This window comes from Psittacula echo (assembly GCF_963264785.1).
Source record: "Psittacula echo genome assembly, chromosome: 1".
Lineage (NCBI taxonomy): Eukaryota > Metazoa > Chordata > Aves > Psittaciformes > Psittacidae > Psittacula > Psittacula echo.
The window spans coordinates 43747112-43771688 of NC_137735.1; the positions used below are offsets into that span (position 1 = coordinate 43747112).

The 24577-nt window shown below is 37.5% G+C and overlaps 1 protein-coding gene across 1 annotated transcript in view; it reads left to right on the forward strand.

Annotated features, from left to right (window-relative positions):
- The window catches only part of MARCHF1 (membrane associated ring-CH-type finger 1), a gene marked incomplete at both ends in the record, with an annotated part of 97362 nt that overhangs the window by 33041 nt on the left and 39744 nt on the right, over positions 1-24577 (forward strand). Inside the window, one exon of the mRNA XM_080636744.1 lies at positions 13385-13435. Within this exon, the coding sequence (XP_080492870.1) occupies positions 13385-13435 (51 nt within the window). The remainder of the gene's footprint in view (positions 1-13384; positions 13436-24577) is intronic.

The window sequence follows — 24577 nt, forward strand, 5'->3', positions numbered from 1 at the left end:
AGCTTCTGTATAATAGCTTCCCTTCATTCCCTGACAGAATAAATTAGTATATTACAATAGGTAGGCTTGTGATAAGTGCAACTTAACTGTGATTTCTACAACATCCTTCTTCTAATGAACATACTGAGTATTTCAGAAAGCGGAGAAAAACAAATTGTGTCCTGGATCCTGAACCCTGCTGCCTTAAAATATTCCAGATGTTACTGAAAAAAGGATCTAGTCTTTGTCATGTGAGCTCTTCAAAAGATTGGAGTAAATGACTCTTTTTTATGTTTGTGCAGTAATATACTACTATTAATTTATGAGAAGACTCAGTACCTCAGTGTTGGGACCTGCGCTTGGGCCACAATAGCTCCATGCAACGCTACAGGCTTGGGGAAGAGTGGCTGGAGAGCTGCCTGGTGGAAGGGGACCTGCGGGTGTTGGTTGACAGCCAGCTGAACATTAGCCAGCTTGTACCCAGGTGGCCAAGAAGGCCAACAGCATCCTGGCCTGTATCAGCAGTCGTGTGGCCAGTAGGGCCAGGGCAGTGATCATCCCGCTATACTTGACACTGGTGAGGCTGTACGTTGAGTACTGTGTTCAGTTCTGGGCCCCTCACTACAAGAAAGACATTGAGGCGCTGGAGTGGATCCAGAGAAGGGCGACAAAGCTGGTGAAGGGTCTGGAGAACAATGGTTATGGGGAGCAGTTGGGAGGACTTGGGGTGTTTAGTCTGGAGAAGACTCAGGGAGACTCTCTACAGCTACCTGAAAGAAGGCTGGAATGAGGTGGGGATTTGTCTCTTGTCGCAAGTAACAAGCAATAGGACAAGACGAAATGGCCTCAAGTTGTGCCAGGGGAGGTTTTGACTGGATATTAGGAAAAAATTCTTCACCTAAGAGCTGTCAAGCATTGCAACAGACTGCACAGGGAAGTTGTGGAGTTACCATGCCTGGAGGTGTTTAAAAGATGTGTAGATGTGGTGTTTAAAGATGAAGGAGTTGTAATGTTCAAATTTATGTTGAAAATTACAAACTACATAATGATTAAACTAATAGGTGCATAATTAAATTTAACAATAAGCCCCCATCTGTTTGATTATTTGTTAACCTCTGTTAATCTAGCTTTAGAATGAATTTTGGGATTTCCAGAATAGTTAGGAAAGATGCTGATGAATGTATCTGTGTAATCTATGTGCATCTTGGAATCAACTGGCATAAAATTCCTTCATGTGCTGTGCTTACATTTGCTATTTTCAGCTTGTGATTGTAAGGTTCATGATAAGCCTGTAACACTAAGAATTATGGGCTTTTGAATCTGGGCCTGCAGGTACAGGTACATGTTACAGAATTAAATTGTTCAGGTGGTAACATCTCTAATTTCTCATCTGCATCTGGTAGTAGCAAGGGTTCAACATAAATTCTCTTAATCTTACTCTTATCTAATACCAGTATTCTCTGTGACCTCTACTGTTCTGCTTACATCGCTGTTATGCATGTGGAGATTCTCAAGATGCAGATTCGCTGGATATTAAGAGCTGAATGCATAGTCAAATAGTGTTCTTTAGTTCTGTTTATTTTTTTTCTTAGCATTATTACTTGGCACTTAGGACTTTTGGTCAAGTACTTACTTATATATAGTTTTGCTGCTATTCTTGTTACAATTGGAGATCAGTGGGCTTAGGCTCAATAATGAAAAAAATTGGCCAGTGAAAGGTAGCACCTGTACTTTAAAAGATTTAATTGTTTAGATGTCCTTTAGAGGACAGGGGAAAAAAATATTTCCTTTCATTGTCCATTTTACTCAGAGGAGTTTGTGTTAAAGGGACACTGAAGACATAGAACTCCAAATAAAAGGTATAAAATTGGTGATATTTGAATGTGCAGCATATATTCAAGTAATGTTTATGGTTCTGTTGTAATTGAGGCACTTAGACTTCGTGTATTTAAATAATCTTTTGTCCTTTGATAAACATTTGGCTGTTAGACAAATACTTGGCCACACAGAGTCTTTCATCTCTGGTACTAATTGACTGGAATCCAGCAGGTCACAGTAAATGGCTGACAACAAAATGACCTCTGAATTCAAGCTTCTGAAACAATTAAAAAACCCCCTGCATATAGTTGTACTTAACAGAGAAAACTGAATGCATATCTGTTTAAAACTCGGATGACATGGTCCACAGACCAGGTCTACTTTCTTGTAGAATAATTCCTATTCACCACTTCTTACAACTGCTTGCTGAAATTCATATACAGACCACCAAGAGTGTTCTTACAGGAGAGGATCATTGCAGAGACCAGGTGTTTGGGGAAACATTCTGAAATACGAGAAAGGTTGTCACTCTTTGGAAAAAATAATCAGAAAATATCAGAGAAAAATATTAGAGAAAAATATTCACTCATTAGAGAAAAATTCAGGCTCATAACTGAACAAACATTGATTGGAGCTCAGCGTGGTGATGAAAAAAACAATTCTCTTCAGTCTCAGTCTTACAGAAAAGCAAAGTTTTGTGACACACTGGGAGCTTTGGAAGATAAATATAGTGGCTAGTGTACTAAAGTTCTATCATGCTGTACAAGACAACGAAAAAACAGATCTTCATTGATTGAGGAAGGAAATGCGTAAATACATTATCTGTAAATGATAGCAATGTGTAAATGACAGAACAATTTGACATGAGTGCTGCAGTGAAATTTATTGTGTTCCATTTCTGTTCATCGCAGAAGAGCAACAAAATGATAATTTGATGTCATACTGAGAAGGACTCTATTTCACTTTCTTGCTCTGTGTGTCAAACCCATTTAAGGAGGGTAGCATTGTGAAAATAAGTGATAATTAAATAGTCGGTTTATTTAATATTTGAAACCAAGAGATGTACAGTGAGGTGTCACACCTATGTAGAAGTAATAAGACAAAGCTGAATTGACAGTTTTTCATTAGCAAAACAGATTGACAAAGTAGAGCATGCAGAGTGTTTGCTGCATTTGTATTTTATTGGGGGGGGGGGGAATAAAACTGGTCCTTATCTTCATTTTCTATACCTGAGTAATGCCAAGAAAAAAGGGTATAGAATTAACATTTACAGTTTTCCCAGGTAAGGTATCTTTATCAACAACACTCAAACACAAAATCCCCATAGTATGTCTCCAGTAACAAATGAATGTAAATCAAGTGTTAGTGCAATCGTGCAGGTTGTTTATAATTACCAAGTAGCTGAAGGTGCTTTTGACATGTGGGAATCTATCACAAATTATATTGCTACCTGTTATATCTAAAGTGCTGTGATTAATGTAGCAAGATAGTAGAAATTAAGCAGGCTGTACTTAGACATTGATACAGTAATAATAAAAACCTTTGTATTTTTGCTGAAGAGAAGTATCTTGGTAAATAGCAGTGGAAAATAAAAGCATTAGTAAGATGTTTGTAGCCCAAGATTTGTTTCTAAACATGACAAGTAAATCTTCTATAGACACTGTCAGAGAAGTCAGAGCCTTGTATTGAGTACCAATATGAGAACGGTTCTCTGGTGAAAAACTAACGAGTGAATTTATGCAATTAATCTTTCTCCCTGTAGGTTAACTTTTTGACTCTAAAGAACTATTTCTTTTAAATGCCTATATGCCTGAAGGAAAATTTTACTTTTTATATGGTTCTATATTTTGACAGAATGGGGGAAATATTTTCCCATGTTTATTTTTCATTCCATCTGTTTTCCTTTGTATTTGTCTTTTTCTGTTTTTATTTATTTTGTAATATTTTCTTCAGTTGCAATTAATATTATCCTTCTTTGCATTTTTTTTTATATAATTCCATTTGCAAATAATATTCCATGTGTCTCAGTCAAGCTAAGGTATGTCATTAGAATACAGACTAATGTATTAGTTGATTTTTAAATTATAGTCTTCCTATGATTTTCCCAGTGACTTTTTAATAAGAAGGTAATGGCAAGTTTCACTTGTCCATTATCTGTTTTTGCAGCTTTTAATTTTTAACTATATAGTCAGCTTTGGATAAAGACAGGCATCACTCTTATCTTGTTAGAAAAGTACTACTAGAAAGTATCATTTTGGCAGCCTTTTTTTCTTTTTCCCCCGAGGTATAAACTGAAGAGCAAAGGCAGCTAATTACAGCAGATTATTCACACAGTGCTTGATGCTTGGTTACACCAAGCAGTTCCTGAGTCAGCAAGGACAGATACTTTTTTTTAGATGTGTATTTTTGCATACTAAGTGATTTAGAATACCTAGTCATAGAGAACAACCTTGGATTAAAAGTTTGTTATTTTTCTGAAGATTAAAGCAAGAAAAAGGGTAAATGAAACCTGGTTAGCTTAAAAAAAAAAAAAAAAAATCCTGATATTGTCAGTCAGCTGAATAATTAGGTGGTAAAACTAGGAGTATATGAAATTTCACATCTACTTAAATAATGAAACCATTCATGTGAAATTATGTATTGTTAAAGTATGTTAACCAGAGACTGATTAGGATACTGGTGTCCATAGTTTCTGATTGATAGTATTATTTGGAAACGAGCTGGGTGATATAACACAGGTTTGTTTTTGAAGAGTTCTATGAACCTCTCTGCCAGTAGATGCAATCAGTATTGCCCTAGATCAAGAAGGTAAAAAGATCCACTGGCACCAGGCTGTTGCCACACACAGTGTATTGCTTATTGTCAGTCTATCCTGAGAAACGTGTTTCACCACCTAATAGAGGTCAGTGTAGAGATTTATCAAAAATGTGATGCATTATAGTAAAGAGTGCAAAATCCTGGTAATTCTTATTCATGCTTGTTTGTATGAATCCCTTCAATTCTCTTTGGTATTTTAGTAAATTGATGCTTCAGACATAACGTTTTGCTGACTTGGATGAAGAATTACATAACCTGCAGCAGGAAAATGTGGAAGATGTTTCTTAGAGCTGTTTAAGATTTGTTCAAGTTGTTTTCTTGCCTTGCATTCAATGAGGGAAAGGATGTGATCTTCAGCCTCTGAACTGAATCAAATGGCTCTTCTTAGTCTACAGGTGCTGAAGGAAATGAGAGCCACTTCCAAGTCTCAGTTCTTGGTTATCTTAATTGCAGTAGGAACAAGTTCACTTCGCTACTAGAAAGCAGGAGGTACTAATGAGCAAGACCCTTTGACTGCTGCGTATGGCTTCTTTGTTGTATGACTATTGCTCACCCTTACATGTTGATCTTGTGAAATCCCAGCCTTTTTTATTTTGAGTTTTGTTCCTTTAACCTTTATATGCTGAGCATGACACCATATGCTGTAGAATATCCGTTTGGTCAGTTGGGGTCAGCTGTCCTGGCTGTGTCCCCTCCCAACTTCTTGTGTACCCTCAGCCTTTTCACTGGTGGGGTGGGGTGAGAAGCACAAAGGGCCTTGACTGTGTGTAAACACTGCTCAGCAATAACTAGAACATCCCTGTGATATCAACACTGTATCCAGCAAAAATCCAAAATATAGCCCATACTAGCTACTTTGAAAAAAATTAACCCCATCATAGCCTGTCCTGGGTTCAGCACATACCTCATTCTCATTAGTATTAGACATTTATACCAATAAAAGCTTCTGGATAGCTGCTTATGTCATGATCAAAGGCAGGTATGTGACAAGTATTGTTTGTTTACTAATTTGTAACATGGAAGTTGTCCATGTAATTGCAGGTAGAAGCATCACTGTGAAACCCTTATATTGTAACAGCAAGCATACTATTGACTCATCTTGGCCTGTGATGGATTGTAATTAGTATTTTCTAGTCAAAAGGGTGGTGGATCAGATTCTGATATATTTATCATGCTTATTAGCAGCTTGTGCTAAAAAAATAAGAGCAGCTACACTGAGTCCGTGGAGACTGATGTGAGTGAGCTAGTATGAGATATGAAAGGAAAGGAACCTAGCCCGCTAGAGATAAGAAGCTGTAAGTAATACAGTGATATGTCTGTGCCAGGCAGTTGGAGGCATTGTAGATTTCTGTTCACAATAAAAAATGGTGAAGAAGAAAATAGCTTCCTAAAATGTTTTACTCCAAACTTTATTGCTGTGAAAGTAGCAATGTCCAATTTTTATGGTCCTCATGTGCTGTGAATTTGGCCACAAATATGTCTTAGTTGCAAAATAGTAACAGGGCATATGACAAGTACAGCACCTGTATGTTATTCTTATGTAAGGATAGCTAGCAGCCCACTAATAGGAAAGTTCTTTAATTATTGACATGTATTCTTCTACCTAAATATAAATACGGAAAATATGCAACTTTTAGGTTAATAATACTAACTTCTTCATGTCACACTGGATTATGTGTAGTCTGTTTCTGCAGATGACAGTCAGAATGGCATGTTTGAAATGCGTCAGCATCCTCAGAAGCTTTGTTTGTCATAATAGCTAGGTTTGCACAGCTGTACTTTACAACAGAGAAAAAGTCTGTTTAGATTTATCTTGTCCAGAGGCTTTTTGCCTAGTGACCTTGTGAGTGATTTGACATGAATGTTGAACTTCTTAGTGAAGTTAAAATTTATTCAGATGGGAAGTTACTTGTTTAGAAAGAAGGGAGACTTACCTACCAGTAATTTTGTATTAGGTGGTTTAGAGGTATGATTCATTTATAAGAGGCGTTATACAGCTAACTGTTAAATATTTGAGAGTATGAAAAAATAAATAAAATGTGTAACAGCACAGAAAATACTTCCATGAATAATAGAAGATGCCTGTCAATTAATGATGAGCTTCTTTCTTGTATTATGCTATATATATTGTCTGTATTTTATATAATTTTTATTAATAGTTGTTGTTATTTATATTTTCTTGTTATTTTAATTAAGGATTGCTTCCTCATCACAGTCTTTAATGTTCCCAGTGAACTTTTCTTCTGTGAGTGGGCACTTTGAACCCAGCTATTCTTTGGTATTGAAAACATTCTAGGTTCCGTAGTAAAACTGCACCTGATGCCCAGTAAACACAGTGTGTTTATGTATTAGTTAATTATGGGTGTTGGAATTTAGGTTATCAGTTAAAGCAAATGTTGCCAGTTTTGTGGTTTTGTCTTTTCATTTTGATGTTAAGGTATTGAAATAGGTATGCTGAGTCCGCACATTAATTTTAGTGATATCGACTCCTGCTCTTTAGATTTCCAGTGACTGATGCTGCTAGTTGAGATCATCTACATATCTGATAGCTCAAGATGTAAAGTGAAAGCCATTTCTGCTCCTATTTAAACTCCAGAAGTGAAAAGGTGCTAAAAGGAGACTCCTTTGTCAATGCCGTGAGAGAGTGCTAAATGGAAAGGGACTTTAGGCAGGCAAAACCACATTTGTTTGGCTTGTGTTGTGCTTATATTTAGGAGACATTTATTTTTGTGATATATTGCTATATGACTTCTAGAGGAAAATCTGTTTTTCCAATCATTTATGGAATCCTAAGGTTGAGGACTGTGTGCAGATGTGTGAAGCAGCACATTGTACCACTGGAATGCAAAGGTTAGAGCTCACAGAAAGAAAGCAGAGGTGAATTATTTTGTGCAAAGTTTTGTTGGGGTTTGTTTGGTGGTGGGGAGTGGGTAGAATGTACGTGTGTGACAAGTTGTTGCTTAAGATTCTCTTGTGAGTTGAGATACTGTGATTAGTTCTTGATGCTACCGTGGCCTCTTCAGAGAGATGGAGTGCAATCTGCTAGCAAGCTGCTGGGTCAGCCCAAGCGATGCTCAGAGCCAGAGCAAAGCAAGCAACAGCTAAAGGAAAGAAACTAGACAAATGGATTAGTTTGTTTAAAATGCACTATGCTATCCAACAAGAATTAAATCATTAACCGTGTTGATAAATATTTAGCGCAAGTCAGAAAGCAAGCAGCTGATCTACCAGTTTCCTCTTTAGAATGAGAGACTGAACTCAGTATTGCAGTATCACTGCAGTATTTATGAATTCCTTATTACTACCTGTTATGTTACACAGTTGTTTTCTTGGTAGGATGTGGTCAGACAAGTACATGTAACATTCTTCATAAAGCAGTTTCATTAATGTGTCATAATCTGAAATTTCATGGCATTATTTCTCTTTAGTCTTCCTCCCAGAATTCATATTGAAGGCTGAATTACGTCTTCAATTATATTCTTGTAAATTACCTTGGTGAAACTGAATTCTCAGGAAATTTACCAACACAGACTGATGTTCCAGTGGAATAGTTACAGGAACTGTGTGCTGTCAGAGTTTTGAAGAGATACCTGATGAGTGTGATGAGCATGATGAAACACAAGATAGGAGAGATGACAAGTTGGTGATACAGGATGTCTGTGAATAAGAGGAGGCATTTCAGTCTGGACTGCATAATACAACATACAACCTGAGAATCTTGTATCTATCATGGCCAGGAGAAGTCTTGGAAGCAGTTGTTCTGTTATTTTGTTGACTGGAGGAAAAGAGCTTGAGAATTTTAGCAAGAGAGATCTCTGAATATTAGCTAAAGGGCCAGAGCTCTCTATGTGTAAATTCAAAAAACTCAGGGAAATCAAGAACCAAGACATTGTAGACATTAAATAATTCCTTCTGAGAACTGTTAATTCTAAAGGGTGAAAAGCTATTTTATTTGAAATAATCTGATTGGAAGGACGTGCTAAGACATTTCCCTAATGCACAAAAATATGTACATATGTTTAAACATATGTATCTTGTTAGTGTTTAGCAAGTTTTTGGGAAAAAAACGTTGTTCAATATAGTTCCTCTTCACTTACAGTAAGAAATCAATTGTTCTTAATGATGTGAATATTTTATAAACAAACCATTAAAACAGAAGCACACAGACATTCTTTTAAGACACATTCATAAGAGATTTTGCCATAACTTTTCTATTCTGTTCTTTCTCTGTGTGAACAGTCATGCAAGTTCAATGTGAACTCAAATGAAGAATTCTAGCTTCAATTCATGTATGGTTATTTAGGGCAACATTTTGTGGTTTATTTGTATGCTCTTTAGAATAAATCACTACAAAATACCTGAACTTGGAAATAATGGTTAAATTTATTTATTTATTTTTCCAAAAGCTGTAGAGCCAGCCAGGTCAATGTAGACCATTCAGTGTATGAGCTAGTACTTTGCAGAGTGTGGGTGCTGGGAGTTAGAAAGTCAGGAGCTTGTGGTAACTAAAGTGAAGGAGATATATGGCATAGTGAAGAATCGATCATGTAAAGAGCCTAGAGAGCTGCAGTCAGGAAACAGATTTTGAAAATTAATCTTGAATGACAGATTGTTAAAAGAAAGTAAGCTACAGTTCCAGAGTTCACCACACTGTCAGAAAATAAAAAACATTTCTTTAGTCCAAGTGATGGAGCATAAAGATTGCATAGTTTTAGCAGGGAGTTTCTTAGCTATGATCCCTCTTCATAATCTCTAACCGCAAAAGGGGAATTAATTTCATGGGTCCATAACTTCTATTATTTTGAGGTCAAAGCAGAGCTGCTCTGAATGCTGACCTAGTATATCCAAAGTGTATTTTCTGTAGATATAAATGAAGACATTTGAAACTTTATATATTTAATGTTGTCTAGAAAGGATAAGCAATCATTAATTTATTACCAAAGCTACAGTGGTTAATATATCACAGAAGTAATACTGGAAGCATAGAATACTTCAGGTGAGAAGGAATCATTAGGTTCATTTCTCTGTTCAATGCAGGGCCAACCTCAAAGACATGATGTAATAAATGAGTGCATAATTTGAAGAATTATTTTTGTGTTTTTTAAATCTTCCTAAAAAAGAAGAAACTCTGACACAGACCTAAAGGTGGTTAAGTCCTGAGAATTACCCCATATGGTAGAATCAAAGGGAGAGTGATGTATGGTCAAGGAGCTCAGCAGTGCTGTTTTTCTGAGGGCAAGAGTCTGTTGTGTATCTTAATGCTAGTGAAGGCAAAGTAAAAAGAGAGATAGCTCAGTATGTTAGTATTTTCAGTGCAAAAAATTGGTGGTGCTTAGGGATGGAACAAAAAAATAAATTACCTAAAGTCTGAAGGAAGAGAGATACAATAGTGTGTGGAACAACAAGTAGTTTTGACACTATTTTCCATATATATATATATTTTTAGGTTGAGGGCTGCCTCGGTTGTAGCGACCATGAAATGGTGGAGTTTAGGATCTCGTCTGGCAGGAACAGAATAGCAAACAGAATTGCAACCCTTGACTTCAGCAGGGCAAACTTTGGCCTTTTCAAACAATTGCTGGGGGAAATCCCATGGGCAAGGCTGCTCGAAGGTAAAGAGGCCCAAGATAGTTGGCTAGCATTCAAGGACTGCTTCTACCAAGCTCAAGATCAAAGCATCCCGACACGTAGGAAGTCAAGGAAGGGAGCCAGGAGACCTGCATGGTTAGACAAGGAACTGCTGGGTAAGCTCAAATGGAAGAGGAGAGTTTACAGATCATGGAAGGAGGGGCTGGCCACTTGAGAAGAATATAAGGCTGTTGTCAGAGGATGTAGGGAGGCAACCAGGAAAGCTAAGGCCTCCTTAGAATTAAACCTGGCGAGAGGGGTCAAGGACAACAGAAAGAGCTTTTTCAAATATCTGGCAGATAAAACCAACACCAGAGGTAATGTGGGCCCACTGATGAATGGGGTGGGTGCCCTGGTGACAGAAGATACAGAGAAGGCAGAGTTGCTGAATGCCGTCTTTGTCTCTGTCTACTCTGCTGGAGGCTGTCCTGAGGAGCCCCGTACCCCTGAGGACCCAGAGGAAGTCGGGAAAATGGAAGAGTTTGCCTTAGTTGATGAGGACTGGATTAGGGAGCAATTAAGCAATCTGGACATCCATAAATCCATGGGTCCAGATGGGATGCACCCGCGGGTGCTGAGGGAACTGGCGGAAGTCATTGCTAGACCACTCTCCATCATCTTTACCAAGTCTTGGGGAAGTCATGTTTGACCAACCTCATACCCTTTTATGAAGACATAACAAGGTGGTTGGATTATGGCAGGGCAGTGGATGTGGTCTACCTTGACTTCAGTAAAGCATTTGACACAGTCTCCCACAGCATCCTCATAGCTAAACTGAGGAAGTGTGGACTGGATGGTCGGGTGGTGAGGTGGACTGTGAACTGGCTGAAGGAGAGAAGCCAGAGAGTTGTAGTCTATGGGGCGGAGTCTAGTTGGAGGCCGGTATCTAGTGGAGTGCCTCAAGGGTCAGTGCTGGGGCCAGTATTATTCAATATCTTCATCAATGATCTGGATGAGGGAATTGAGTGTACTGTCAGCAAGTTTGCTGATGACACTAAGCTGGGAGGAGTGGCTGACATGCCAGAAGGCTGTGCTGCCATCCAGCGGGACCTGGACAGGCTGGAAAGTTGGGCTGTGAAAAATGGGATGAAATATAACAAAGGAAAGTGTAGAGTCCTGCATCTGGGCAGGAACAACCCCAGGTTCCAGTACAGGTTGGGGAACAACCTATTAGAGAGCAGTGAAGGGGAAAGGGACCTGGGGGTCCTGGTGGATAGGAGGATGACCATGAGCCAACACTGTGCCCTTGTGGCCAGGAAGGCCAATGGCATCCTGGGGTGTATTAGAAGGGGGGTGGTCAGTAGGTCGAGAGAGGTCCTCCTTCCCCTCTACTCTGCCCTGGTGAGACCGCATCTGGAATATTGTGTCCAGTTCTGGGCCCCTCATTTCAAGAAGGACAGGGACCTGCTGGAGAGAGTCCAGCGCAGGGCGACAAAGATGATTAAGGGAGTGGAGCATCTCCCTTATGAGGAAAGGCTGAGGGAGCTGGGTCTCTTTAGTTTGGAGAAGAGGAGACTGAGGGGTGACCTCATTAATGTTTATAAATATATGAAGGGGGAGTGTCACGAGGATGGAGCCAGGCTCTTCTCGGTGACAACCAATGGTAAGACAAGGGGTAATGGGCTCAAACTGGAACACAAGAGGTTCCACTTAAATTTGAGAAGAAACTTCTTCTCAGTGAGGGTGACAGAACACTGGAGCAGGCTGCCCAGGGAGGTTGTGGAGTCTCCTTCTCTGGAGACATTCAAAACCCGCCTGGACGCCTTCCTGTGTAACCTCATCTAGGTGTTCCTGCTCCAGCAGGGGGATTGGACTAGATGATCTTTTGAGGTCCCTTCCAATTCTTAATATTCTGTGATTCTGTGATATGGGTGTGCTTACTGGGATTGAGAATAAAGCAACTTTTTAGAGATAAAAATAGCTAAGTGTTTTTTTCCTAAATGTTTGCTGCCAAATTACCTAAGGCTTGGGTTTGGTTTTTTTTCTGTCATTTTTGCCATTGCAAAACTGTCATGTGCTACAAATTGTTGGGGAAATACTAATTTCTAGACTAGATATGCACAGTAATGGAGCAGGAAGTTTTAGCTTCTGTATTTTTCTGTAGTTATTAAATGAAGAATGAGGAGGGGTGAGTCATAGTCAGGTTGAAAATCTTCAATAGACATGTATGCATGCATTGCAAATTCAGCTGCACAAGTGGAAGGTCTACTTTGGGATTTGCCCTCTCTTCCCCCAAGTAACTTGTCTAACAAACTTGCACAAAAGGTACCTAGCTTAATCCCTTCTAGGTAAAAATCAATCTAGTTTATATGACTGTTTCATCTGAGTGTTTGAATCTATATTCTCAGTGTCGAGAAAAACATTTCCATGGCCTCATTAAATGTGTGCATTTACCAAGGGGATGAGCACTGTTTCTGAAATATCTTTTATCTTTTCAGTGTAAATGAAGCTGAATCTGTACCTGGAGAAGTATAAATAGTGAACAAATTATTGAACAACTGCTTTGCTTCCTATTTTGGTCTACCAGAAAAAAAAAAATAATTCTGCTACAGAAATGTAGCTGTTCAACGTATACTTTATTTACATAGGATTTCAGCCTATGGTGTTGGTTTGTATGGTTTTGCATGAGTGAGAGGGGATGTGGGGGTAGGTGTTAAATTCAACTACATCTATGACTGGTTACAGTTTGTTGTTCTCAGAGCATGCCTGGCCAGGAAGTCATCTAGTTCCATTTTAACTTTCCTGAAAGGAGGAATTCAACTTTCTGAGCAGGGTTGTGTCCAGTGTAACTATGTGGGTTTTATTATTTGTCATGAAACATTCCTCTTCATACAATAATCCCAAGTTTTCATGAGAAGCTGTGATGATACATTAATCTTTCCCTCAAATATTGTTAAAAAAACCTGCAAAATGTAATTAAGTGCTAGCATTTTACAGAACTTTTTTCAACATTTACTGGTGTAATTTGCATGCGTCTTGTAATGGTTTATTTGTTGAGCTGTCTTCCATCATCCAGTCAGTAGCCAAACTGAAGAAAAATAGAGGAAGAGAAACTGCACACTCACAATCGCAAAAAGAGTAAATCTCCTTAGGAAGAATTTGAGTGACATAACTTTCTTCATCTTTTAATTTTGTTTTCCAGAATGACAAATCCCCAGGGCGTTCCACAAGTCGATCAAGCAACATTTCAAAGGTGTGTGAAATGTATTTCCTTTATATAGAATTTAAAGAAAACAAAGTTTGTCAAAGTAATATAGTACTTTATTCCATTTAACCACATATGTATATTCTGATGTTATCTTTATACACATCAGATTTGATGTTTTGCTGCCTAACATGATGGTTACCAGGTATAGTCCATCTATAAATATAAATAAATAATAAATATATATAATAATATAAATATAAATATAAATATAAATATAAATATAGGCATATAATAATATAATAAATATAATATAATATAATATAAATATAATAATAAATATAAATATAAATAAAAGTATAAATATACAATTAGGCATTACTGTAGTATGTATATTAACAAGCACTAAATGACAGTTGCACTTTATTCACCTGCTTTCCACAACTGCTTAATGATACATTAGCACTTTGGCTTAAGATAGAATTACTGCTTGATTTTTGTCCCCTGCCTACCCAAATAATAACAACTGTAATGTGTAGAGCTATGAATGTGTCATCATTTTGGATTGAATTCTAAATTCCTTTTACAGGGACTTATGATTCACCAAAGCCAGAACTTTATATCTAGATGCTTTTTAGTTTCTAGGAAACAGAAGGGAAACTTTAGGAAAAGGCAAAATGTGATTTATACTGGAGTTCTTTAGTTTTAACCACTTTCTTTTCGGCATTTTTGGTTCAGATGTGGCTGAAATCTATGCCAAAAAGCCAGGATATATACAGGAGGTAAAAGACAAAAACTCAACAATTGTCTGAATCCCAGACTAAACCTCTGCTATGTTTTATGTTTGTATCAAAAGATTAAATACTTTGCATTCAGTGCAAGCACAGTATCCTTAAGGCCCTTCCCCATGTTATTGTCTGTGGGGTACACACTGTAAAACTGTTTTCTTCTCATAGCCAAAAATAAACCCAACTGTGTTTTTTTAATTAAAGAAATATTATGTTATATTGTGTTATAAGTTGTGTTCTGCTCTTTTACATTAGGAAGGAAAAAAAATGCAGGAAAAAAAAGATGTGGAATATGTCCAGCCTTTTGTAGGATATGGCTGAATCCCTTCCTGCCCTGTTGCTTGTTTTTAAAAAAGATATATATATATACTTATGTGCTTGATCACAGTGAGTTGTATGTTTTATTTTCACTAAGAGTTTTAAATGCAAGACTAGGTTACAATTCGTATAAATCTGTGTTGCTTTGATATTACTTCTGCTTTTTCTGTCAGTTGCATGGGCTCCACAGTGACAAAGCATAAATATATTCACTGACATGAGAAACATGCCAGTGATTAGCATTTATTTTTAAGTAAATTCTGCAGAAATGAGTATAGATGCTTATTAAAAAGGAATACTTTCACCTTTTAAAGTAGTACGTTAAAAAGCAAGGTGTTCAGGCACACATTTAATCTTTGTCTGATGTATAGCATCATTCATTCTTTTGGATGAATTTTTCTATGTGAAGCTACCTGCCAGTGAAGCTTTTCAAATGCTCAAAGAGATTTGATTGGATATCCAGTTTCCAGTTTGATGTCTGATTCAAAATGCTTCTTTTGTAAAACAGGAGGTTATATGTCTGTGTATGCATAGAAGAGCAAACGACTTTTCAGGTTAGTATTGCATGGCACGAAGTAACAGTAACAAATACTGCACCTGAAAACAAGATTGGAAGCTTCTAGGTGATGTAAACTGCATACCGAAGGCAAGCTTTGAGTTGTGTGCAGTGCTGGATCTTGCACACAATAAAAATTTCAATAAAATAAAAGAGAGTCTTTATCTAAAAATAGGAATTACAGTAATCAAAACATTGTCTTTTACTGCCTTCATTTGCCAGTATGAATAAGCTAAAACAGGTCAAATACAGAGTTAGTTTTTAATAGTTACTACTTATTGTGTGTGCCACCCTTGGTTGCATATGGAGCTCCTGCCCTAGGGCAGAGTAAGTGCTCCCTGATATCACTGGGTTTTGTACCACCCTGTTTGTGAAAAGAAATCTAGTAATGATTCTGCAGAGATAGATTCATATTTCATAATGCTCGTAAGTTGTTTATTCAGAGAAGGCACCTGAGCTTTGCAGTATATGCTTGGGCAATTTTACTTACTAGGCACATTAACTCTGAATTACACAGTATTACAAATTAAACTGAATTGTTGAACATCGAATATGTCTTGTCTAGACATAATGAGAAGGAATGGCTTTAGTTTGTTTGTTATTTACCAGAGGCTAGTTAGCATATGCCTATTCAATCTATAGATTTTAAAATCAAACATTCCCTAGAGGGACGAGGGGGAAGATCACTCCAATTTTATCACCCACTTTTGCTGTCTGTTGAGAGTGCATGTAAGTTTCTGATTGGAATTTCAGTAATAAACTATTGTAGGCTAATGGAAGGACAAAATTTAAAATATTTAGATATGATTTCAATATGAAATTATTTTTAAAGTCCATCTTAATACATGTTACTAAGTAAAAACAGTGCCTGGCCAATGTGTTTCTGTATGTGTATGAATTTAAAATTAAGCCAACTGGAATATTTACAAATGCTTTTCATGTAATTACAAAATTATGTAGCTCTACCCATTTTTTTTTTTTTTTAATTTTTTTGTTTTTACATGTGTAGTGGAGTATTTCATCACTGTGGCAGGAGTAAGGCAAAATCTTACACTTCCAGCACTGAAACAGTTACTGTTTTATTTGTGGGCAAGAGTATATGAACAGTGAAAATTAAGTGTAGCAGGGCTATAGCTCTCACTGCCCCCGCAAGACAGCATGCTTTACTCCAGCTGCCTTGGCCCTCCTGTGCCATACCTGCACCATTTTGGTCAGTGGGAAGGAGGGAGAGCATTTCCTCAAACTAATTTGCTGATCCCTCTCTGGGTTCTTTTCCAGCTTATTACAGTGACCTTAAATATCCCGTTCTTAGGGCAACCACTGAGTTAATTGCAGGTGTTTGAAAGTAATCTAGGATTATTTTGTACTTTCATTCTTCCATACTATGCCCAGTTCTGTCTGCCTGTTACCTGGTACTCCTGACTGACAGTCAGCTGTGGCTGTCTTCAGGGAATGTCCACCTGTGACATCTGTTTATACACTTCAGCCTATACATCAATAAAACTGCCTTGGGAATCCAAGAGCAACTACTTCAGTTGGTTTTCCAAGCAGAGACAATTAGGAAAATGTATGAGTGTCTGATTTCTGCTACCTTACCAGTAATAACCTAGATTTTTCCTGTAGAATCAATAAATCAATTAACAAGTCTTCTTTGCCTTCTGCCCTGCTAGCACTGGGAGTAATAGCTCATTCCTGGGACTGACCTGCATTTCATATTATCACATAGTGACAAAATGGAGCCTTGGTTACTAACTAACTATGGCTTTCAAAACTAATCTACTGTAATACATATAAATAAACACATAGAAGTATTGAAAATATGATTTTTGAACCAGCCTTGCTGTTTTCTAATTATTACATTTTTAACCCTTAGACTTTCCCACTCATTTTCCGTGGTCTTAGTAGGACAAACAACTTTATTATTCTGTGTGAAAGATAGTCTTGTGCAGTGTTCTGGATTTCAGAATTAATATTATCTTACCTGTGTGTATTTAAAATCTAACGAATTAAAAACTTGACCTTGTTCATAACCTATTTTCCATTGCTTAATTCTGTGCACTATAGATTTCTTGTTAAACTTGTTATGTCTTCCTAAAAATGTGTATAATTTACAAGGAAAGCTAGTCTGAGAAGGATCCAGCGGATTCATTTCTTTCTGTTGTGGTTAACCAGTGGAACAAATTGAGTGTTTGAATTACCATGGAGGTTATGCTTATGTGTGTTTCTGAGGCTGCCTGGTTATGTTAAAATGCTTTCTGGAAGAAACATTTCTAACACATTGTAATTATCTTTCTGCATGTTAATCATGATTCAAGAGCTCCTTAGAGAAGGATGCTCTTTCAGCAGTAAGTTTTGAAATTCTCTGATGGTAACTTTGGGCTTATTTTTCAGTGCAGAGAAACTCAGGCTTGCCTGATTTCTGTTTTGGTTCAATTGCTTCTCAAAAGCCTGGAGCAGGTGTTAGAACACTTTTTATTTACAAGTCTCTGAAGCATTCCTCTAATAAAATTCCATTGAGTTACATTAGGCAGAATTGGGGGTGATTGTTTTGGAATATTTTATGTGATAATATTCATTGGTCTAATTTAGAAATATGAAAAACAAGAGAAAGGAAAGAAGGAAATAATTGATTTTACTATATCTTTATGCAATTTCTGTACTCATTTCTTATGTCAGGTTCGGCTCCTCTTGAAAACATACAAATCAAAACCAAAAGACACCAGCATGTCAAAATAGAGCCACTAATGTTTTAGATGAAAAATTTATTGTTGCCAATGATTGATTGTTGATTTGAGGTACTCAATTTGTGATTTCAAAATATATTTCACAAACTGAGTATCAATTTATGCAATATGTAATATGATGTTTTATCCTTCTGAATCATAAAATTCCATTTAATCTCTTCCAATAAATCGAATCTTCTCTCATATGGGTTTTGATATTCTGTTATTTTTTATCCTTTCTCAGTATGAGGTGAATGTATCGAGTCCTGTATGACAATCTGGGTGATTTACACAACATGAAGCAGAGCTCAGTATTATATTTTAATGGGTAGAGATACCACCATGTCTTTAGCAATGATATCAACAAAGAATGCATAATATAATCTCTCTGAATTACTGTAAGCACAAATGATACGCTTTATGGTGGATAAAGAATAAAAGAACTTAAAGTGTTCTTTTAAGAGAAATTAATATAATCAACTTTCATAGCCTGAAAAAGGATTGCAACATCTCCAAGATACTTTTTGTATGAATGCTAAAGGGCAGTTGCATAACCCTTTGCATTTTGCCATAGGGGACTGCAGTGCTATAAGTTGATTCACATTTGTTATTCTTACTGGTCTTTTCCAATTTCACACTAATTATAAATTACAATTCTCTTCCAGACAGGTAGGTTTTGTGGTTTGGGTTTTGATGTTTTGTTGGTTTATTTTTTCAAAAAACCACGTAGCTTCCAGATTACTGTAGTGAGCAGCTGAGAGGAAATGTTAGAGCTTTCAAAACAGAAAGTAAATCAAGAAAAAAAAGTCCTTGCTCTTATAAACTGTAAAATGTCAGCCTTCAAAATTGCTGTTACAGTGAATAATACCATGTATACAAAACCAGTATTAAAATTGAGTGTAAATGTTATGTTAGTCATCTAAATGATTCTTGCTCATAAAAAGAATCATTAATATCAAAGGTGAAGACTAACCAGGCACTTAACTCTCATTCACTGTAAAAAAAACAACAGCACAAAGTAAACAAGTTAATGAAAAGTATTTGGTTTATCAAAACATAAAGCAGGGAAAGAAAAAAAAAATAGAACTAAATACAATGGCATAATAACTATTGCTGCACTTCTTTTCTCTGAAGTGTAAAAGTTTGGGTTTTTTGTCTAGAGAATACTCTGTGGCTTTTCCCTAGTTTATTCATTATTTACAATAAGTTTAACAAAAAGTGTAACTGCAGAATTTATCTAAGTCTGCCTGAAATTTAAACTTCTGAATAAAATTGCATTAAATCTATCTCAGTTCCAGGTGACAACCAGTAGAAAATAATACATTTTCAATTTATTCTTGGATACACTTGACCTGTTTTAAACTTGTGTTGTAATGAGAGGGAATACATACAAAATACAATTATATGTCTACAACAATACATATAATTATGCAGATTCTATTTTATTAAATCACAGTTCTTACCAACAGTGTATTCTGAGTTTACCTACATGTGCCACAACACATTCAGACAAAATAGCATATATGGTTGAAATGTGTTAAATACCACAAAATTTGTTTATACATGCTTACTTAACGTGTAACGCCCATGTAGAATTTCCATTTTTGTAAAGATGTTGTGTTATCACAGATTTCAGTCCTATGCTATGATATGCGATACTGGACAGGAGAAGCAGCATTGATTTGTTTTCAGTAAACAGGATATGCAACTTATTACATCTGCTTATTATTCAATTTTCAACAAAAACTATGATCTTTAACATACCAGCTCCACATAGCCTCCTGGAAATTTTTATATGACATTTATTTTTTTGCTATGGCACTCAGAAGCACATTTCAAGTGTTTGTCCTAAAAAGAGTAAAATTAAGAAAACTGTATTTCTACAATGATTGGATATGGCATCTCCTGTTTTCTGTAATGATGCATTGTCAGGGTTTCACTGTCTTCTAGCTTAGTCATTTCAATATTCTTTCTACAGATCTTTTGCTGGTTTTGTACTGTAAATACAGCAGATTGAGGTTTCTCTTATCCTTAGGGCTGGAATAAGTAGGTATCAAATACACAACAGAGTTGTTCAAATATACTGATATCCTCACAAATAGGATTTTATCCAGTCTGTCTCCTGCATAACCCAAAAAAAGCATATGGTGAGTGTATGCACTCACACAAGTAAGTATGGCAGGAAAATGGTAGGAATGTCATATGATTGAAAACTGCTTAGTTTATAGAAACATTTTGAGGCTTTAAGTCTTGCCGATAGAGGGATATATGAAAACTCCTTAGAATTAAATCTGGCAAGAGGGGTCAAGGACAGCAGAAAGAGCTTTTTCAAATACATAGCTGATAAAACTAACACCAGAGGCAAGGTTGGCCCACTGGTGAACGGGATGGGTGCTCTGGTGACAGAAGATACAGAGATGGCAGAGTTATTGAATGCCTTCTTTGTCTCAGTCTACTCTGCCGCAGGCAGTCCTGAAGAGCCCTGTACTCCTGAGACCTCAGATGAAGTCAGGTCACTGGAGCAGTTTGCCTTAGTCGACAAGGAATGGGTTAGGGACCAGTTGAGCAATCTGGACATCCATAAATCCATGGTTCCAGATGGGATGCACCCGCGGGTGCTGAGGGAACTGGCGGAAGTCATTGCTAGACCACTCTCCATCATCTTTACCAAGTCTTGGGAAATGGGAGAGGTGCCTGAGGACTGGAGGAAAGCAAATGTCACTCCAGTCTTCAAAAAGGGCAAGAAGGAGGACCCGGGTAACTATAGACCGGTCAGCCTCACCTCCATCCCTGGGAAAGTGATGGAACACCTTATCCTTGGTGCCATCTCAAGGCATGTCAAGGATAAGAGGGTTATGACGGGCAGTCAACATGGCTTTACCAAGGGGAAGTCATGCTTGACCAACCTCATACCCTTTTATGAGGAAATAACATTGTGGATGGATGATGGCAGAGCGGTAGATGTGGTCTACTTTGACTTCAGCAAAGTATTTGACACAGTCTCCCACAGCATTCTCATAGCTAAACTGAGGAAGTACGGTCTGGATGATCAGGTAGTGAGGTGGACTGCGAACTGGCTGAAGGAGAGAAGCCAGAGAGTTGTAGTCTATGGGGCGGAGTCTAGTTGGAGGCCTGTATCTAGTGGAGTGCCTCAAGGGTCAGTACTGGGACCAGTATTATTTAATATATTCATCAATGATTTAGATGAGGGAATTGAGTGTACTGTCAGCAAGTTTGCTGATGACACTAAGCTGGGAGGAGTGGCTGACACGCCAGAAGGCTGTGCTGCCATCCAGCGGGACCTGGACAGGCTGGAGAGTTGGGCAGGGAATAACTTGATGAAATATAACAAGGGAAAGTGTAGAGTCCTGCATCTGGGCAGGAACAACCCCAGGTTCCAGTATAGGTTGGGGAACGACCTGTTAGAGAGTCGTGTAGGGGAGAGGGACCTGGGGGTCCTAGTGGATGGCAGGATGACCATGAGCCAACACTGTGCCCTTGTGGCCAAGAAGGCCAATGGCATCCTGGGGTGTATTAGAAGGGGGGTGGTCAGTAGGTCGAGAGAGGTCCTCCTTCCCCTCTACTCTGCCCTGGTGAGACCGCACCTGGAATATTGTGTCCAGTTCTGGGCCCCTCAGTTCAAGAAGGACAGGGACCTGCTGGAGAGAGTCCAGCGCAGGGCAACTAAGATGATTAAGGGAGTGGAGCATCTCCCTTATGAGGAAAGGCTGAGGGAGCTGGGTCTCTATAGTTTGGAGAAGAGGAGACTGCGGGGGGACCTTATTAGTGTATATAAATATATAAAGGGGGAGTGTCATGAGGATGGAGCCACGCTCTTCTCAGTGGCAAACAATGATAGGACAAGGGGTAATGGGTATAAACTGGAACACAAGAGGTTCCACTTAAATTTGAGAAGAAACTTCTTCTCAGTGAGGGTGACAGAACACTGGAACAGGCTGCCCAGGGAGGTTGTGGAGTCTCCTTCTCTGGAGACATTCAAAACCGGCCTGGACACATTCCTATGTAACCTTATTTAGGTGTTCCTGCTCCGGCAGGGGGATTGGACTAGATGATCTTTTGAGGTACCTTCCAATCTCTAACGTACTGTGAAATTAATACTGTGAAATTAAAACAGATGCCCTTTTAAATGGAAGAGACAGTCGAAATTATGCTCTCTCAATACTGATACTGACTACCTTTAGAATTAGCATACTGTTATCCAGTACCAAAGAAAACACATGTTTTGTGCTTCACCTTTCCTGCAGGCTAAATTTGCATGTAGCTTCTTCCAAACAGTCAAAATCTGCTGGTCTTAGGTCTCTTCATCTTTTGTATAAAGACCAGCACATCCTTTGTTTCAATTGCCCACCTCTCTGTAATTTTTCTCAGAACTGCAAATATGACAGTGATAATGCCTAGAAAGATACATCCTTGAAGAGAATCTTGAATCAAAAATATTGCATTGCTGCAGACCAAAGATTTTTACGAACTATAGTCCATCTGATAATTCAAAGTTTAGCTAACAGTGCTTCTGCATGTAGAGAAACAGTGGATTTTTTTACTAAAATTTGTACCTTTAAAATAAAGATTAACATAGATCAGTAAAGAGAAATCAAAAAGCTTATCGAATCTACAAATCAAAGGTGTAATTGCCGTTCATTTTTTTAAATAGTAGGATAGATTTGCCACTTGCTATTTTGATTTTACTTCGATGGAAAGTAAACCTGCTTTAGTGATTTAGATTTCAAGCCATTTTCTAACAGAATAATATTTTCAAAAGTGCAGAATCATAGGGATATTTCCTCTCTTTCCCTTGTGTTACTTTTCCCTTTATTCCTTCTCTTTAGAAGCAAGGGCAAGGAGGACAGAAGAGAAAGAAAAAGTTTCGGGAAGAAATGTGCAAGGAATAATTTAAAAAAAAAAAAAATTATGTGTAAGAAAATGTAAGATAAATTGAGTTACCAATTAATTTAGTGTTGCTGTAAAGCTGTCAATCAGATTATAAGAACCTTGAAATCTGAGCACAAAGCAGGAACTCCATCATAAAGAACCAAAAAAACCCCAAACCCACAAAACAAGCAAACAAACAAAAACAACCAAGAAAAAAACTCAAGCAGCAACAAAAAAACCCCCAAGAACCCTCCTTTAACCAAACCCATTTGCATTTGCCATAAAGATACACTTTGTAAGATATACCTGTCTTGGGTCATTTCCTCTGTGGTTTTTAGACCTGAGAAATAATCCAAAAAAAAGTTTATAAAGATGGATGTTTTCCATAAAAAGTTGCATTGTTTACAAAGCAGAATTTTTCAGATGAGAATACACAGACTAGATCTCCTGCTGAGCTTATTGCCATGCAAACTGTTCTAATCTTCTAAGGTAACCATTCCTTGGTGTGCCATTATTTTAATAGGATGAAGTTTCAGCTTTTTAACTGTACTAGCTGGTGAAATCTGGAGGATTCTGTGATGCTCACTGCTATAAAGCATATACTTAGTAGGAGAATAAAAGCATTGTTCATATTCCCTGTCTGCACTATCATCCCTCAATTTTCTGCACCTTTCTACTTAAGCAGTATTGTAAGCTGAGCAGCTTTTAGAAATGCCTCTGGCCTTCCTTATTCAGCATTAGAGAAGCACTAGTGGATTCATTAGCCTTTCTGGTGACATCTGTGAGGCCATTTTTTATCAGCTGTCCTTTACATCTGGTTTGTTAGTTTAAAGCTCAACTCCATATATGAATGCTTTGCATTTGTGGAATGTTTTTGCTCAGCTTTTCTGTTAGAGCCCTTTTCTCTTTCTGAGAAAAGCACAATTTGACTTGTTCTTGGACTAGTTTTAACAAGCAGCATTAAGCAATAGTCAATGAGGATTCTGATTTCTTGTTATTATCGGGAATATTCTGTCAGATTCTGAACACCAATGTAAAGGCAATCTTGGTTTGAAATTCTCACTGTTTTAATTAGTTGAACTTCATTCTGTCCCCCATTTGTGTCTTTGCTGTAGTCTTTAACACGGATATGTGTGTGATACTGAAGTCTGCTTGTGTCAGATAAATGATTATTATCTTGCTTGTCCTGAAGACTTTGTATTTACCAATATTCTGTTTGAAAAGCATAATATCAACTCCTGTTGAATGTATCAAAAGTAATTATGGATAAGTGCCCTGTCATGTCAGTTAATTGAATTGCATATCTTTGACAAGAGGGTTCATCAAAACTGGCCAAGAGAGCAGAAGGTGGTGACAGGGGAATCTCTCTCAACTAACAATGTTTTTGAAATGCCAGACTTAATCAGCTGGAGTTGGTATTATCCTTCACACATCTTTCTTGTGTCGATGGCACAGAGAAATTAGCTGCCTTGCTTACAAATGAATTGTTAAACAACTTTATTTTGAATTGCCACATTTAATTATGTAGATGATATAATTTGCTTTGATAGAATTAGTACAGTGCTAGTTTAGTTTTCCCATTCAGATGAGCTGTGCAATATAGCTGTCTGAAGTAGTCATACATTCAAGGATTATTATTGTTTTAAAAAATCCTTATTCTGCCTGCCAAGTGGAATTGAGTCCACAGCACCACTCTGATCCCTCTATTCAATAAATACAGTATCTCAAAATATTCAGTGTGCTAAACAGCAGTATAGCAGTGGGATAGCAATTATAGCAATAAGATCTGTGTGCTCGATACTGTTTCCGACATCTGTATTATATAAATTCCCAAAAGAGCTGGACTGGTATGATGTGATCAGAATATATTCATATGATCATGTTTTGGTTTTTCAGATATGCCTCTAAAATAAAC